Source organism: Rhinoraja longicauda, chromosome 7 (assembly GCF_053455715.1).
Source record: "Rhinoraja longicauda isolate Sanriku21f chromosome 7, sRhiLon1.1, whole genome shotgun sequence".
In the NCBI taxonomy this organism is placed as follows: domain Eukaryota; kingdom Metazoa; phylum Chordata; class Chondrichthyes; order Rajiformes; family Arhynchobatidae; genus Rhinoraja; species Rhinoraja longicauda.
In genome coordinates this window covers 28558936-28576350 of record NC_135959.1, presented here as the reverse complement: position 1 = coordinate 28576350, position 17415 = coordinate 28558936, and the positions used below count along the sequence as shown (strand labels likewise).

At 37.7% G+C, this 17415-nt stretch overlaps 1 protein-coding gene across 1 annotated transcript in view; it reads right to left on the bottom strand.

Moving 5' to 3' along the window:
* Positions 1–187: 187 nt before the first annotated feature.
* Positions 188–17415, bottom strand: part of scel (sciellin) — a 56738-nt gene continuing 39510 nt past the window's right edge. Inside the window, exons 16-23 of the mRNA XM_078403025.1 lie at positions 15451–15522; positions 12099–12182; positions 10819–10896; positions 10171–10251; positions 9106–9177; positions 7194–7302; positions 4590–4692; positions 188–1842 (exon numbers count right to left, since the gene is read on the bottom strand). Of these exons, the coding sequence (XP_078259151.1) occupies positions 1826–1842; positions 4590–4692; positions 7194–7302; positions 9106–9177; positions 10171–10251; positions 10819–10896; positions 12099–12182; positions 15451–15522 (616 nt within the window). The 3' untranslated portion in view covers positions 188–1825. The remainder of the gene's footprint in view (positions 1843–4589; positions 4693–7193; positions 7303–9105; positions 9178–10170; positions 10252–10818; positions 10897–12098; positions 12183–15450; positions 15523–17415) is intronic.

Below are 17415 nucleotides of genomic sequence, written 5' to 3'. Positions count from 1 at the left end.
GTGGACTCGGTGGGCCAACGGACTTATTTCCAATGAATACATATTTTAATTTGAAATAAAAAGAAACGTTTTCCAAATTATTAATTACATGTAATCAGGAGAAAAAGAGTCAACCATTTTTTTATTATTAACACAATATTACAATTTGTCAAGAAAACAGCTGTGTGCTGGCAATATGTTTTACTGTATATGCATGCATGAATGCGTATCGCAGGAGTTAAAATATTGCTTACATACAAAATATCAGTCCATGCAGGAGATCAAAATGTTGATTGTTTAGATCCATTGATATAACAATCTTTTTCTCAGCACAACTGTCTATACAATCTAATTTTCCAATTAATTATCAAAGATACTGAGAAGTTAAGGCATGTTCATCTTTCACTGTTTTGGAGAAGCACAAATCCTCAAAGTCATAGTTTTTTTTCATGTGGTCTGATTTTGAAACCTTAATTGTCAATGAGTTAACCAAATGTCAATTGGGCATCATGCATTGGTGCTCCAGTTAATCCAATTTCTTTTGGGGTCCCATATTTTTAAACCATTTTTTTACATGAAAATATCTAAATCTTCTTTCAACGTATTAAGACGAAGTGGACCATATTTTTCTATAGGCAATATTCATGTCATTTTACTAGCAGAAAAATAATGATAATTTTCTTTATTTTAATCATTCTGACCATCAAATTGACAAGTATAAATTGAAGTTGAATTCATCTCAAATTACTTTTATAAGTACTACCAAGCTGGTTGGACTTGGCAAAATGCTTGATAATTTCTCTCTACCTTTGGAAGGATCCACAATTGCAATGCATATTTGACACATTGTTATGTGCATGTTTGAATGACCATGTCAATGCTTCTGCTGTTATAATCACACCAGTAGAAAAATCTGACCACTATTTTGTTACAAAGGTAACTTCAATAATTGAAATAAACAGATATTAACATATACAAATCTTCTGTACGTATAGAAATATAAATTTCTGGAAAATTTAGCAAATAAATGATTTCCAATGACAATCTTTAAAGAAAGTGTATCATCATATTAATAGGACTGTGCATGCCATAATTAGCAATGCACTAATGGTACTGGGTGTCATCATTAGTTAATGAATATCATGTTTGTTGATTTTTTTTAAATTTAAGTATATTGCCAAACATAACCATGCAAATACAGAGATTTATGCAGCACAGTCTTTTATGCAGTTCAAGATCTGAACCTTTACCAATCGCCTGTTAAATCTTGAATGTGCGAGTCTGATTGGTTTTAGTCCTATAACTACATATTAGAAAACTGAAAGAAAATTGAAGAACTATTTGCAATGCAGGTTTGATTTAAATGTAAAATTTCTATGCTATTTATTTATCTTAAAAAGTTATTTAACCTTTTATAATTTGAGAGGGAGATTATTCTTCAGATAATGGATAAAGCAAAATTAACACAGAATTTCTTAATCACATAATCTGGTGAATGGTATTCTGAGAAAGAAAGCTGACTACATCTTATGCTTCTTTAAATATACGTCAAACAAGTAAAGAAATTATTTCCTGACAGGTTCACCTTCACCAGAAACAAATGTTTCATCTTTACGTAATACAAGTTGATTTTTTTATCAGCTTACATCAGCTTACATTACAGGATGAAATACAGTATTCCTTTATTTTAAAATAGAATACAGAAATTAGATTTTGAGAAAGTCAACATGATTTGTATGAGATAGCTACTAAAAATTTAAATGTTTTGTAAATATGTTCATCCATTCCCGATAGATATCAAACCTTAGAGTTTGTCATTCAGTTGATATTCTGTATCAGGGTCCATTTAGTACCCAAGTTGTGCTACAAAAGAAAACAGAAATGTTGTTCAGGATAAGAAAACAATAACAATCGGTTGTTCTTTGGAACAATGGCACATTTTGTATTAAGAGTTAAATAGAGTAATGTTTCATAACAATACAATGTTTATAGAATAAAATATATTACACTGAGCCAGTCTAGTTTTCATCAAAACAGTCAAAGACCTTTTTAAAAGAAGTACTCCAAGTGGGCCAAGATCCATAATGTAAAAGAAAAGAAGAATTGGGGGGGGGGGGGGGGAGGTATTATATTATTAAGTGGAATTACATTTGAAAGGGTGGAAATTGATCTCAGCTCGCTAGCATTAGCAATACCAGCTGCCCATTATATTCCCCGACTGAAATTTGGTTCCATTGACATCAATGGAAAGAAATATCAGAAGCAGAGTACAACAGGCCGTTGATAAAAGAGTGTTTTTTTAACAAAAGCCAACAAAGCCAGATTCCTTAGTTGTGAATTTTGTCGATTGACAGAAGAAAGAATAACAGTATGGTAAAAGGTCTGCCAATCAGAGTGCTGAGAAAATGTTGACCTTGTCCTTTAGTGTAAAATAAGCAGCAGTAAATTAACCAAGAGCACCTTGCATCAATTCCAGTTTATATTCCCACTTATATTTTCAGTAGAGATAATATCTAGGAGTGAGGTGAAATGGGCAACAGTTTCACTTTCGCCTGTTTTATATTTCTTTGTGTGCCCCTAATCTACTCCAAAAACTTGATTCAAAAGAAAATGCAAATGTTGGTTTATGAAGATTCAGTGTGAAAGAAAACTTGAAAGACAATCTTTCATTTTACTTCTGTTCTTGCACTTTTTTATTAATCTACATTTGCTCTACAGCTGTAACACTATATTTTGCATTTCATTGTCGTTTTGTACTACTTGTTTTACTCGTGTGTTGTGTGATCTGCCTGGATAGTATACAAAACAAAGTTTTTCACCATATCTCAGGACAATGGGAGCTTACATTATATTGTACAAAAATGATCCATGTGGCTTCACTAGAGTACATCAAACAAAAAACTGATGGTCCACATAGGATATGCTGAGCCAGATCACCAAATGTTTAGGGAAGGGAAGATTTTAAATTGCTGCTTAAAGGAGGAAAGAGATAATTGGATAAAAATACATTAAAAAAGGATTATTGAAGATTATTGCCTGAAATTACCAGAAGAGTCCAAAAAACATAACCACCAGGATCAACAGGCTTCTTCCCAACAACCATCAGGCTTTTGAACAGTACAAAACTCTAACTGAACTGTGAATTGTAGACTGTTTTTGCTTGCACTAAACACTAGAAACTTCAACTAAGCTCAAGGCTTAGACTTGGGGGCATTGACTTTGCACTATTACTGTAAGTTTTTTTTTTTAATATACTGACCATTTTTGTTACTTATGGTTTTTATAAAATGCACATCTGTTGTGCTGCTGCATCTAAGAATTTCATTATTCCGTTTCGGGAACACTCTTAAATCTTGACTCTCTTGACACTAGTATTGGTGGAGTAACTCAGCGAGTCAGGCAGCATCTCTGGAGAAAATGAATTGGTAACATTTCGGCTCGAGACCTTTCCTCAGACACTAGTAACTAATGTTTTCAAGAGAGAGTTGGATATAGCTCTTAGGGCTAAGGGAATCAAAGGATATGTGGAGAAAGCAAGAACGGGGTACTGATAATAGATGATCAGCCATGATCATATTGAATGGCGGTGCTGGCTCGAAGGGTCGAATGGCCTAATCCTGCACCTATTTTCTATGTTTCTATGCTTCTATGTTTCTAAGAAGAACAATTAAATTGAAAAGGACAAGAATGAGAGACGTTCTCTCTCGGTATCCATGCTTTTATTTATATTGTTATTCTATTGGACAATATACTCATGTGTTATGCCTGCTTAAGACACTTGTCAGTGGAGAGCTGGAGAGCTGTCTTATGAATAACCCTCTCGATCTATTTAATATAATATTTGCTGTGTCTCAATATCTTTTGAAGACATTATCTGGGGGAGGGGGTTACTTAAGGTATTCACAAACACAGTACAGGGCAAGAACGTGGATGGATTTGAATCCAGTACTGAAAGTTTTTTAATACAAAGTATTGCAAAAGCTGGGCCAGAACAGTTGTTCTGTGCAGATGGCAGGGCAAGAGTGAGGAGATGGACAACAGAATTCAAATTCACATGAGCCCAAGTTTATAACGAGCATTGGAAACAATTTTCAACTATTTGCACAAACAAGATATCAATGGACTTTTCTATCTGTGCAGGAAGGGCCTCTAGTAGGATACTGATCTAACTTACATAGCCTAATATATACTTAGGCTACGTATAAATTTCTTCCTAAAGCCATTACTCCAGCATTTTGTGTCTATCTGTAGCTTCCTTGATTTTACACTTTGTTCTTTCAGATGTCAAGACCATAATGTATGTAAAGAATTTTCACCAGCAAATCAAATACCAATTAGCAAATTTAATTTCAATGTTTGAAGATCAAACACCAGGCCTAAACCTGCATGGGATCCATGAGAAGATTCCCCAATGTAGGCTTTTGGAAAACTCAACTCAATTCCTGCCTTAATGCCAGACTTAGTGGTCCAATAAGTTTGCAAATTTCACATTGCTAGACACCCCCACAGCCAGTATTTATGAAAAAATTATGAAAAAAAAATTCTGTGAGCTCCATGCCACAAAAGCCAGGCCAATATTTTAATGAGACATAATAATTGTTGTCACTCACTCTTTACACTATCATAGCACCTCTCGCAATGCACAGCGCGATGGTAAATCCAGAGGGTGCTCCCAGCATTCAGGTCTTCAAGTGATTTGTTGCAAACTTGGCACTGTAATAAAATAAAATGTAATTATATAATCTGCGAGGAGCAACTGTGAAATAGAAAACCCACAGCCACTTATCCATATCTTTCCAATGAGAAATTAAAGATCAACATAAATTTTACTTTGCATGTCACAGTCTTACTAATCTCCGACGTGGTAGTTTCGAGGGTGGGAGGGAAGAGTTGATAGTGATGATGAATAACATTATTTAGGGTTGTCTTTAAGTGGTTTGTTAAGGTAGACTTTGCGTGGAATTAGGATGATCCTCAGCGGAGTATCATCTATGCACAACTTAAAGACATATTGTAATTAGTACTTAGGAGGGGTTTCTGTAGATTGGTATCAATTTATCAGTCCCCAACTAATTGTATGAAGAATTGATTAGATTAGATTATCAAGGTGAAAATAAATGAACAGGAAATAAATCTTTTGGAGGATATATCCTAAAACATGAAGATTAATGGCTGAAAGATGATAGGTATATGGTTAATGTGACTTAATTTCACAGATAACACGGAGATGGGAGGTACTATTGAAATTTTGGGTGGAAATATGCATCAGGCTTCACTAATTCCTTCATGCACAGATAGGATGAGGCCCGCTGGTCATTGCCACCATCATCCAGCAATACCAGCAAACAAGGTTGTGCTGAGGGAACCCACACATGGAAGACGGAACCCGGGACGACAAAACAAGATGATGCTGAAGAAGCATACGTCAAGATAAAAGAGGAGCTGTCCAGCTGTATGGAAGACAGAGATGTGTGGTGCGTCTGTCACCGTGCCCGTCGGAAACCAGCACCACTGCGTTACTAATGTTTTCAACGATTTTAAATTAAAAATTAAAATTAAATTTACTAATTCTATTTTTTACTGTCAGTCAAAACAAACATTACTTGAATATTAGAGTGCACATGTAAGCCAATGAGTCATTACTTGAATATTAGAGTGCACATGTAAGCCAGTGAGTCCACGTGATGTTAGAAAGGCAGAAGCAACCTATTGTTTCATATCAGATGGTGGTAAAGCTTAACTGATAATATTTGAGCTGTAGAACTGCTGCCTCACAGCACCAGAGACCCTGTTCGAACCTGACTACAGATCCTGTCTGTACCGTGTTTGTACGTTCTCCCTGTGTTTTCCATGTGTTTTCTCTGGTTTCTTCCTACATTCCGAAGGCATGCAGGTTTGTAGGTTAATTGGCTTCTATAAATTCCCCTTAGTGTGTTGGACACAGAACTAGTGTACAGGTGCTTGATGGTTGGTAGACACAGTTTGATGGTTGGCGTGGACTCAGTGCACCAAAGGGCCTGTTTCCATGCTGTATCACTGAACTCTAAACTATTAGTCCTAACTATTGTTAGTAAGATCATTTACTCATGATTATAGTGAGTGGTACGAAGGCATGATGGTATTGTGGTAGGTTTTGTATGTTGCTCCCTTTACTTAACGTAAAGGGAACTAGTGAATTCCTATCCCTAGTTTAGGAATAAGGATCCTGTTTGGAGTATTTGCCTTGTATCACTGCTTGATGTTCTTGATCTACAGAGATATACACCGAGCAGCCAAAACATTATGACCACCTGCCTAATATGCTGTTGGTCCTCAGTGTGTCGCCAAAACAGCGCCGACCCACCGAGGCATGGACTCTACAAGACCCCTGAAGGTGTCTTGTGGTATCTGGCACCAAAACATTAGCAGCAGATCCTTCAAGTCCTGTGAGGTGGAGCCGCCATGGATCGGACTTGTCGACCCAGCACATCCCACAGATGCTCAATCGGATTGAGATCTGGAGAATTTGGAGGCCAGGGCAACTTCATCATGTTCCTCAAACCATTCCCGAACAATGTGTGCGGTGTGTCAAATTGGCGTCCACATGAATGGCCGGACCCAGGGTTTCCCAGCAGAACATTGCCCAGAGCATTACACTCCCTCCACCGGCATGTCATCTTCCCACAGTCAGTTTGGACCAGACGGGATAGCCTTCGTTACCCTCGCACATCGATGAGCCTTGGGCCCCCAACACCCTGTCGCCAGTTTGTGGTTTGTCCCTCCTCGGACCACTGCCGGTAGGTACTCACCACTGCTGACCGGGAGCACCCCACAAGCCTTGCCATTTCAGAGATGCTCTGACCCAGTCGTCTGGCCATAACAATTTGGCCCTTGTCAAAATCGCTCAAGTCTTTACTCCTACCCATTTATCCTGCATCCAACACATCAACTTCAAGAACTGACTGTTCACTTTCTGCCTAATATATCCCACCCCTTGACAGATGCCATTGTAACAAGATAACCAATGTTATTCACTTCACCTGTCAGTGGTCATAATGTTTTGGCTGATCGGTGTAGACCAGGAAGTCAAACATTGGATTAAGCTGGATAGTTCTTCTTCTACCCACAATGGAATAGGCTGAAAAATCCTCTTGTTATGCCATAAATGTCTAGTAATCTATGATTACTTCACCAGTCCATAAGAGATGGTATCATCACCAGACAAATTATTGTACCTTAAGGCAAGATGCATGGCATTTAATGTTCAAATCATCCATGATCATTTTTGGACCATCGTCAAAGGGTTTGTAGCATTGACTGCACACATTACTATCTTTTTTAATCCTGCAAACAAAACATTGGAGCTTAATTTGAAGATATTTAAACACTGTCACTACACATTTAAAATTGGATCAAGGAACACGTCAATACAATATTAAAAATATTTTTTTCAACCCCCAAAACAAATATACAAAAAATATATAATACATACTATATACACACGCAATATACATGCACACATATATAAACACACACACACACACACACACACACACATATATATATATATATATATATATATATATATATATATATATATAGACATGTGTATGTGTGTGTGTGTATATATATATGTGTATGTAAGTATATATACAGACAAACTCACAGATGGCATATTTGGCTTTGCTGCAGATTGGGCTCAGGTTTGGATTTAAACTTACTCAGAGCTTTCTCTCTGTGTGGAGACGAAATGCCAAGCACTGTCTTTGGCATTTTCCAAGAAAAGAGAGGTGATGGAACCCAGAGCAGTTGGGGAATAAATTCAATCAGGAATGGGCAATCATTATCAGCTCGGAACAATTGTTATTTGTAAACAAACATACAGGGCAAAGTGAATTCATCCAAAAAATCAAAGAAATGCAACTTTATCACTTTCCTACATTAAATTTATATTATTAAGCTTTGCAGTAAAACACTGATAATATCAGCTATCGAATTGTTAGGAAGTCCTAATATGTTTCAGCATTTAGTTTACGTGGACCTATAAATGCATTGGGATCCAATTCTCATATTCACTTTAAAATCACCGAAAATTATATTATACTATAGTGTAAATTCTAAAAAAAAAAGGTCAATTCAAAGCGTGTTGGTGTATTAATAATAGTATCCAATTGACTGGAAAATCTGCCAGTCTAGCACCACCAAAGTCCTGAGAGTGATGGAATATCACTCGATTATTGTAGGAAAAGTCTGCAGTGCATTTAAATTTGTTCAATGTTTTTCCAATAAAAAATAACTCAATTTGATTACATTTCTAATGCAGTACATTATACACACAAACTGAACAACGATCTGTCAAAATTTCTTTGAGTGCAGCATCCAGCCAATGCATTGGGTTAGCGCACCCAGATGATTGGAGATGCCAGGGAAATCTTAATTCTGTTCCCTTTTCCCTACACTCTAACATTGTGGCAATTCAGATAGGAACATCTACAGGTGCTTTCCATCCAATGTGGTATCATCACTAGAAGCGCAACCTTGGTCTGAAGTAGAAATCCTGCCATTACTGCTTTACCTATGGCCGATGTATAATGAAGGCAGGAATGCATACACAAGGACCACATTCCCCACTCAATACTTCTAGCTTTGCTGTGGGAGAAATTCACAGGGGCAGTGTAAATAGTATAGGTAATAGACTTGATGGCAATAACTCTATGCCAGGGATTCAGCCATGTTCGGACTGGGCTTGACCTCATATGGTTGACAATGGATAGGACTTGATGAACTCTGAGCCCAGCCAAGGCATTGTCGATTAAATCCTATCTGAGAAGACTATCTCCTCAGTTTGAAAAGCTATGTTTTTGATTTTTGATTTTTCATTTATGGCTGAAGAACTCTCCTTCCATTGTTCAATTATAATTTTGAAAATTATTGGCCCTTTATGACCTTACTCGTGATAAAGGGCAGGCCCATAATTGGTGGATAGTTTATGTAGTCATTCAAACCCAAGTTGACAAAATGTCATTCATCATTTAACAGGAGCCACAGTGAAGTTAGGTAGCAACTATAAGTAAATCATCATGTAATCAAACAGAATTTCTACCGCACAAAACCAATTCAAGCAAAAGTAAGGATTTATTTTCTTACTGTTCAGCATTGGTGTAAGCAGTGGTTAAGGTTATTACTTGTGCAGGACTCTTGCCACCTGAAAGAGATGAGCTGAAAAAACAAACAGCAAATCATGCGATTATTATGGAGTTGTGTTTCTATTTTGATGTCTACTCTAAATTATTATTTTGTGCAGAGATGTAACAAAAAACATAAAAAAGGATTTCATGGGGAAGACAATAGGAAAGATGGAAATGTTCTGCTGCGATCCACATGGTCTTATTGGGCAGGAATAGGAAAGAATAATTTTCTCTCCACCTCTTATTGGCAGTAGATTTAAGAGACTACAGCCAGTGGACCTCTGATAATTGCCATTTGTCTCTTGCCGGTAGTGTGTGAGGAGTGGATAAGGAAGTGGGATAATAATAGAACTCTGAAACCATAACATAGACATCATAAAAATCATAACAATCATAAAATACTTTAGATAAACACAAAATGTTGGAGTAACTCAACGGATGAGGCAGCATCGCTGGAGAAAAGCAATAGGTGACGTCTCAGGTCGGAACATTTCTTCAGATAAAAAGCTTTGGCTGTTCTTCAATATAAACCTCAAATGATTGTGTCTCTTGCACATTGTTGGTTCTCTTCAATTGGCTGATACTTCCGGAGAAAATTCAACCTAGCCGTCTACCCACACCTCCCATCCCCCCCCCCCCCCCCCCCCAACTCCCTATGTCTGAGCATAAATCATTCCATTTCTAAAAAAGGCAGGAGATCAGTGTAGAAGTTTGCATAAAATAGAGAGGCCAGTGAGGCCTGAAATAATGGGCCAACTGTATTTCCTCAAAGATACATAACAAACGGGGCCATTTCTAGAGATGTTCTTGACATAAAACCAAAAGCCAAACAAGAGTAAAACATTTGGAAAAGTAACTCACAAACAATGTAAAATTGTTCATCTGAGGACACTTCTTTAAGTTGTACCACAATCCCCATTTTGTACAGGCAGTTTTCCCCAGGTCTTACAAGCATAATTAACAAACTTTTAAAACATTGGTACTTAAGATAGTGAGAGTTCATGATAAGCAGTAAGAGCCAGACCTGGAGTCCCTGTTTTTCTGCAGCAAATATTTTGAGGATTGGTAGTTTGAAGAGTCATCATCATAATTATCACGAGGAGGGCTGAAAATTTAAATTGTTGCACATTAGTAAAATATAAACAATTTCTCATAATTTTTCTTTGCATCTCAAATGCAGGATATATTTCTGAGCAATTCTGATTTCCTATGCAAGATATACATATATAAATGTAAATTTACTTTCATTAGACTCATCAGAACTGAACAAATTAAAACTGAACTTCAGCAAGAAAACATTAGAACAATGTGCACACGATAAAGATTGAATTTCAATCCTTGTTGTAAGCTGAACCCGTCGATTTTTGATTATGACCTTGGAATCCAATGTTACATCATCCCCATTGTCATACATTTATCCTAATAGTTCAAACTTTAGTTAATAACTTTTTATTTAGGCAACACATCAATGCAACTGGTTGAGCTGCTGCCTCACAGTTCCAGTTCGTTCCTGAGCTCTGTTTTTTTTTTTTACAAGATCAGAGAACCCTACAGCAGAGAAATATCCCTTTGGCCCACCAAGTCGACATAGTGGACTAGTCTGTATGGTCACAGTTTTTCAGATTGGGGAAAGCAAGAGGAGGAAAGAGAAACAGAAGATTGAATAAATTACCTGCTTTCCGTGTAGGTAGATCGAGAATCATATTGCTGCTCGTCCACAGCTGGGCTTTGATCATTATATGAATTATAGCTGAAACAGACAATCATCGACATTCATCAGTTGGTCGCATTGGATACATTGATTAAATTGTACCATGTTAAGCCTTCGTGTGAGTTTATCCAAATATTTAAACTAATTTCTCTTCATATCTGTGAAAAGCTGCAAGATCAAACTACACCGCATATTACTCAACTCTCAGTTCTTTCTGCAGTCAATAAATTGAGGGCATATTTTAGGAGTATATTTCAATATAACCTATTTAACACCATTGTCATGATTACAGTTCGTCCCTGCAAAGATTAAACCATCCACAGCACTAATAATTTCTCCCCACTATTAAGACTTTGCCTTAGCCTAACTACATCTCATCCCTAATAAATTATAATATGCCATGGCACTGAGATACAAGTTTAAACTCACAAAATTAAACTAAAATGAAAAAACAAGAGATTGATAATCAATACTTGCAAATGCTGAAAATCTAAAATAAAACCAGAAAATACGGAAAACACTGGGCAGATCAGGCAGCAGCCGTTGGAAGTGAAATGCTTCAGGTCAAAGACCTTTCATCAGCAGATTAAAGCCCACCTGCACAGTAGAATAAGAGGAAGCAGAAAACAGAGTTTGGGAGATCAGATGGTTCACACAACCTCAATGTGACTCAGGACAATCAGCTAACTAGAGAGTGACCTGTTAACATAATAACCCTTGAATACACAAGAAAGATCTCCAAAGCATAGTGGCCAGCTTCATGGTTCAGTGCATTTATAAATGAGGTAGATATTTGATTATTATCATATTTCCCTGTGACTGCATGGGTTTCCTTCGAGTGCTCCGATTCTCACCCTCATCTCAAAGACGTATGTGTTTGAGGGTCAATGGGCATGTGTCACTTGCCTGCAGTGTGTAAGGAGTGGATAAGGAAGTGGGAAAACATAGAACTAGTGTAAACAGGTGATAGATGGCCAGTATGGACTTGTGCCAAGTGTCCTATTTCCCCACTGTATCGCTGAACTAAAATAAACTAAACTAAACATGAAAAGAATGTGCCTGTGACCATTGGAAGCAAATTAAGCCACAAATAACCTGTCCATGCAAATTGTACACTTTGTGTTGAGCTTCAGTTTGGTGTCTATGAAAGCATAATTTGAATGGCTGATGTTTGCCTAAGCAAGTTGGATATAGCTGTTCCTATTTTTGTAAACTAGAATCTGCAGGTAATAAATTTCTACCTGTGAGTCTTGTTCTTCGTGATATATGAAGTTGGTGAGTTGAAGGTTGGTTCATCATTAAAAAGATCATTTTCATTTGTAGATCTAAAATAGAACCACGGGTAAAAAAATTGTAATTAATTATATTTAACAACATTTTAAAGTAATTTTCTGTTAGTTTGCTTCAACCACTTTGCAATAAAGTTTAAATTTCCTTTGTGTTGCGTTATTTAAACTGATTTCTCTTCCGATATCTGTGAAAAGCTGCAAGATCAAACTACACTGCATATTACTCTACTCAACTCTCAGTTCTTTCTGCAGACAATAAATTGTGGGCTTATTGTTGCCAATTGTGAAAGGATTTTCCCAAGTGCCAGGACATCATTTTAACTTTGGATATTGTATAAAGTGCCCAAAAAATATTTTTTGCAGTTTTTTACATTATTTCTTGGTAAATATTGGTAATCTGTGCCACTTCTGCAAACCTCAAGATGGGCTTCCTGGTGCAAATGCCCAGAGAATGTGCCCTTTGTACATTCAGCACAATTATGATATTTAAATTTCGTAACATTACTACTGAAGATTATATTTCCAGCACATTATAGTGGACAGTAAGTGCATTTGCTCATATTATTATTTGTGAATAAAAAATTTCTGCACCAGATTTCCTTTGAAGAAAATGTTTCCTCACATAGGAACAAAATGCTTCGGGAACCATATAGCAACACAGTGCCTTGAAAAGAGAGGTAAAATTATTGGAACAGGCCCAAAGGGGGAATTTTGGCAATGTGCAATATTGCAAAAGGCAATAATAAATATCATTTTTATTTTCATTAAAGTTGAAAGTTACACAACATAAATATTTTACGAGGTTGTTTGCTTGATACTAGAATTGAAAATTCAAGTATCAATTTAATTGAGGCTACCATTTTCAAAACTTTCAGCGGCTCCTGTCTTAATCTTTTTTGTGAATGTTAATGTCTTCAATTACTTCAAAGGAAATTTTCACATCCCCTGTATTCCAAGAACATATTCTACATAATAAAACAATTACGTGGAGGTTTTTGTGTTTGGATTAAAGATTGTCTTTGTGCTGATCGTGGTGTACGCATTAACGTTGTCCCAGTCATTTCTGCTGTTCTAAAGTATGTGTTAATGTTCTCTGGTTTGTTTTATGTGGGGGGTGGGGGACGGGGTCGGGGAAAACCTTTTTCAATCTCCTACCTTGACGGAGATGCAATTGTTTTCCGAATCATATCTCTGGTCGCTCTGCGGCCTACCATCATGGAGCTGGAGGCCTTGCTCTAGACTGACTTTGAGCCCCACCGCGGGGCCATGGACATATCATCGGAGCCTGCAATCCTTTGCCTTGGATCCCAACATCGAGGAGCTCACAGTCTTGGGTGGAGACTGATGTCAGGAAGCTCCAAAGTCGCAGGAGGTGAGATCCCCCCGATGTGGGAGCTTGATCGCCCCGACGCGGAGGGCCCGACCGTCGGCTATGGGAGCTAATATCATCCCATCAACTGAAGGCTCCAGGTCCCCGACCGCGGGATGACAATGGAGGGAAGAGAAACTTTTTTTTCGCCTTCCATCTCAGTGAGGAATGTGGAGGAGTCGCGGTGGTGGATTTTTATGTTACAATGTATTTTTGTCATTCATTATCATTCCTGTGATCGCTCATGGCTTTGCTCTAGTGCTTCCTATACTTGGATCTAGGATGCTCTGCATATCATGCTGCCCAAAGAGATTGAATCTTGCCTCTCCTCTTTGCAATAACCTTGCTTTCTTCGGCCACATTTTGAGGTTAAGTTTAACAACTCCGCTCGTTGATAATCTGTGCCAATGTTCTGTATTACTTCCAATAATTGGAGAAATGTTCACAGTTCAGCACTTCCAAATGAGTTGTAAGGAAAACATGTGTAGGAAGGAACTGCAGATGCTGGTTTACACCAAACATAGACACAATATGCTGGACTAACTCATCGGGTCAGGCAGCAGATCTGGGGAGAAGGAATGGGTGACGTTTCGGGTCTGAAGAAGGGTCTCGACCGAAAATATCACCCATTCCTTCTCTCCAGAGACGCTGATGCATGGCTCAGTTACGCCAGCATTTTGTGTCTATTTAAGGCAAGCATGTTCTGCAGAAAAGATTCATGGGTGGCACGGTGGCGCAGCGGTAGAGTTGCTGCCTTACAGCGAATGCAGCACCGGGGACCCGGGTTCGATCCCGACAATGGGTGCTGTTTAAACGGATTTTGTATGTTCTCCCTGTGACCTGCTTGGGTTTTCTCCGAGATCTTCGGTTTCCTCCCACACTCCAAAGACGTGCAGGTTTGTAGGTTAATTGGCTTGGGAAATTAAAAAATTGTTCCTAGTGTGTGTGGGATAGTGTTAGAGTGCAGGGATTGCTAATCAGCGTGGAGCCAGTGGGCTGAAAGGGCCTGTTTCCGTGCTGTATCTGTAAACTAAACTAAATTCTGGAATTCTTCCTACACTACATGTGTTTTCTAGATTTCTGATTAATTGTCTTTATGAAAAACATTACAAGCTTTTTAATGACAGAAGCATTGGTAATTATAGTGGACCCAAGCATGTCAGAATATGTTCTTGGAATACAGGAGATGTGAACATTTCCTTTGAAGTAACTGAAGAAATAATACACACAAAAAAGATTAAGACTAGAGCTGCTGAAAGTTTTGAAAATGGCAGCCTCAAGCTGAATTCACAAGACACATATAGAAAAGCTCTATTCATTATTAGTCTACAAGATTTTCTTCACCCCTCTAGGTTCATTAGTTAAGAACTAATGGGAAATGTATACATAATTCAGCAAAAAAAGCAGAAAGAATCTATCATCGACAAAAAATGCTGGAATAACTCAGCAGGACAGGCAGCTTCTCTGGATATGAGGAATAGGTAACGTTTCAGGTCAAGAAACCTTCAGACCTTCTCCTGAAGACGGGTCTCGACCTGAAACGTCACCCATTTCTTCTATCCAGAGATGCTGTTTGTCCTGCTGATTTACTCCAGCATTTTGTGTCTATCTTCAGTTTAAACCAACATCTGCAGTTCCTTCCTACAAGTTAGAACCTATCAATGGTCTCAAACTGAGATGAGCGGAGCAATTCAGCCAGGACCCGCACTTTAGACTGTTAATTAGCATGTAATAGCAAGCAAAATCTCAGGAAAAAATGATTGGCTATTTTCCTGGAGAAACGCAATGCTGATTCTTTTTCACATTTTGCACAATACCGAGCAAAGCTCCACCAATTCCAAAAACGAAATGAAAAAAAAAAATCAGGAACCAAAAATGAAGTTAATTTAAATCAGAACAGATTATATTCGCAAACAATGTCAGACAATACAGTACCTTGGATCAAAAGTTGTTTTTGTGCTTGTGGTGACAGTTGTGGTGGTATTTTCCCAATCTCCACTGCTCCTGCTAAAATAGAAAGCTTGCTTCAACTTTGCAAAGTTTAGAGATTTTTAATTTTAAAAAATGTTTGCTTTGCTTTAATTTTCCTCTTCTTTCCCTCATCTCCTCCATCAAAATATCTTTTATGGAGGAGATGTTGCTAAATGGAAGAGGCTGAGTAAACCTAGGGGTACAAGGGAAACAGATTTTACACGGGACTCACCAACCAACTATATGCACTCTGGGTTACAAGGCAGCTATTATTACATGGGTTGAGACAAAAAGCTGGATTAACTCAGCGGGTCAGGCAGCATCTCGGGAGAGAAGGAATGGGTGATGTTTCGGGTCAAAACCTTTCTTGAGACTGAAGAAAGGTCTCGACCCGAAACGTCACCCATTCCTTCTCTCCAGAGATGCTGCCTGACCCGCTGAGTTACTCAGCTTTTTGTGTCTACGTTCGATTTTAACCAGCATCTGCAGTATTTTTCTTACTTTTTAATTACATGGGGTTTACCAAACTGCCTAATTTTCACTTAATTGACTCAAAATGCAGAAACCAATGAATAATACAAAAATATAACCAGTAGATGAATTTGTTTTTGCCTGGATGGAAACCAAAAATTTACCTTAACTTTGAAATCAGCAAATACTCTATCAGAACTGTAAAAGTGACTCTATCATAAGGTGAGGTTGGATGAACATATGAGGGAGAAAGAAATAGAGGGCATAGTAGTACGTACAGATGAGGAAACATGGATGATGAAACTTTAAATAAAGCATAATGCCAGCCTGAATTAGTTGGCTCGGTGTTGATATCACATTGGTTTTCATATATTATTGTTGTATGCATTGAGGCACAGAGAAAAGCTTTTGTTTGCATACCATCCAATTAAATCAGTTCACACTATACATGAGAACGATCAAGCCACACCAGATACCAGAATGCAGAATATAGTTTAACAGCATTGTAGCATTACAGTTGCAGAGAAAAAGCCCAGTGTTTGCAATAAAGGTCGGTTGGAAGATTGGGACTACCTCTTAACTGATCGGAGGAAGGTTCGGTAGTCGGATAACAAAGGGGAAGAAGCTGAGTCTAATGGTACATGCTTTCAAGCTTTTGTATCTTCTGCCCTAGATGAGGGAGGAGGTGGGAATGACTGGGGTGAAAAAGATCCTTATGTATGCTACCTTCGTTTCCAAGACAGCTTGGTCTAGATAGAGTCCATGGTGGGGATTCTGATCTGTGTGATGGATTAGACTACATCCACAACTCTGCAATTTCTTGAAGTCTGGGGCAAAGCTGATTCCAAATCAAGCTGCGATGCAACCCAATAGTATGCTTTTCACAGTGCATCTGTAGAACTTAAAATCATCTGTAATCATCCTTAAAATTAACTTCAAGATCTTTCCTTCCCTAGAAAAGATCACATGTTAAATATCCAAGCCTGGGTAGAAGATGTGGTTGCTGGTTGTCCTGAGGATTTCTGATTATCATTCACTGGTAGACATCAATGAGAACCGTTTCAGGCTCATCTTAGATGATGTCAAGGGACGCTTCTGTATTTTCTTTGCCCTTCTTCAAATTACACATTTTTGCACCATTTAGCTTTCATCAACTTGTTATATGTATTGTATGTATCTATATGATGTATTCAATGTACCCCATGGTCTTAATAAAAACAAGGAATTTCATTGCACCCTTGTGAGGACAACAATAAATTAATCTGAATCTGAATCAAATATTCTATCGACAATCTTAATCTAAACTCAAGAGAAGATTAATCTAGACTTAATCTAGAGAATAAATACTCAGGTTAAGAATCAAAGTACTCTCACAGATAAAGAATCCAGAAATGAATGATGCCTTCAGAAAGGAAAACAATCAAATAAATGAATGGGAAAAACATGGAAGTTAAGTTA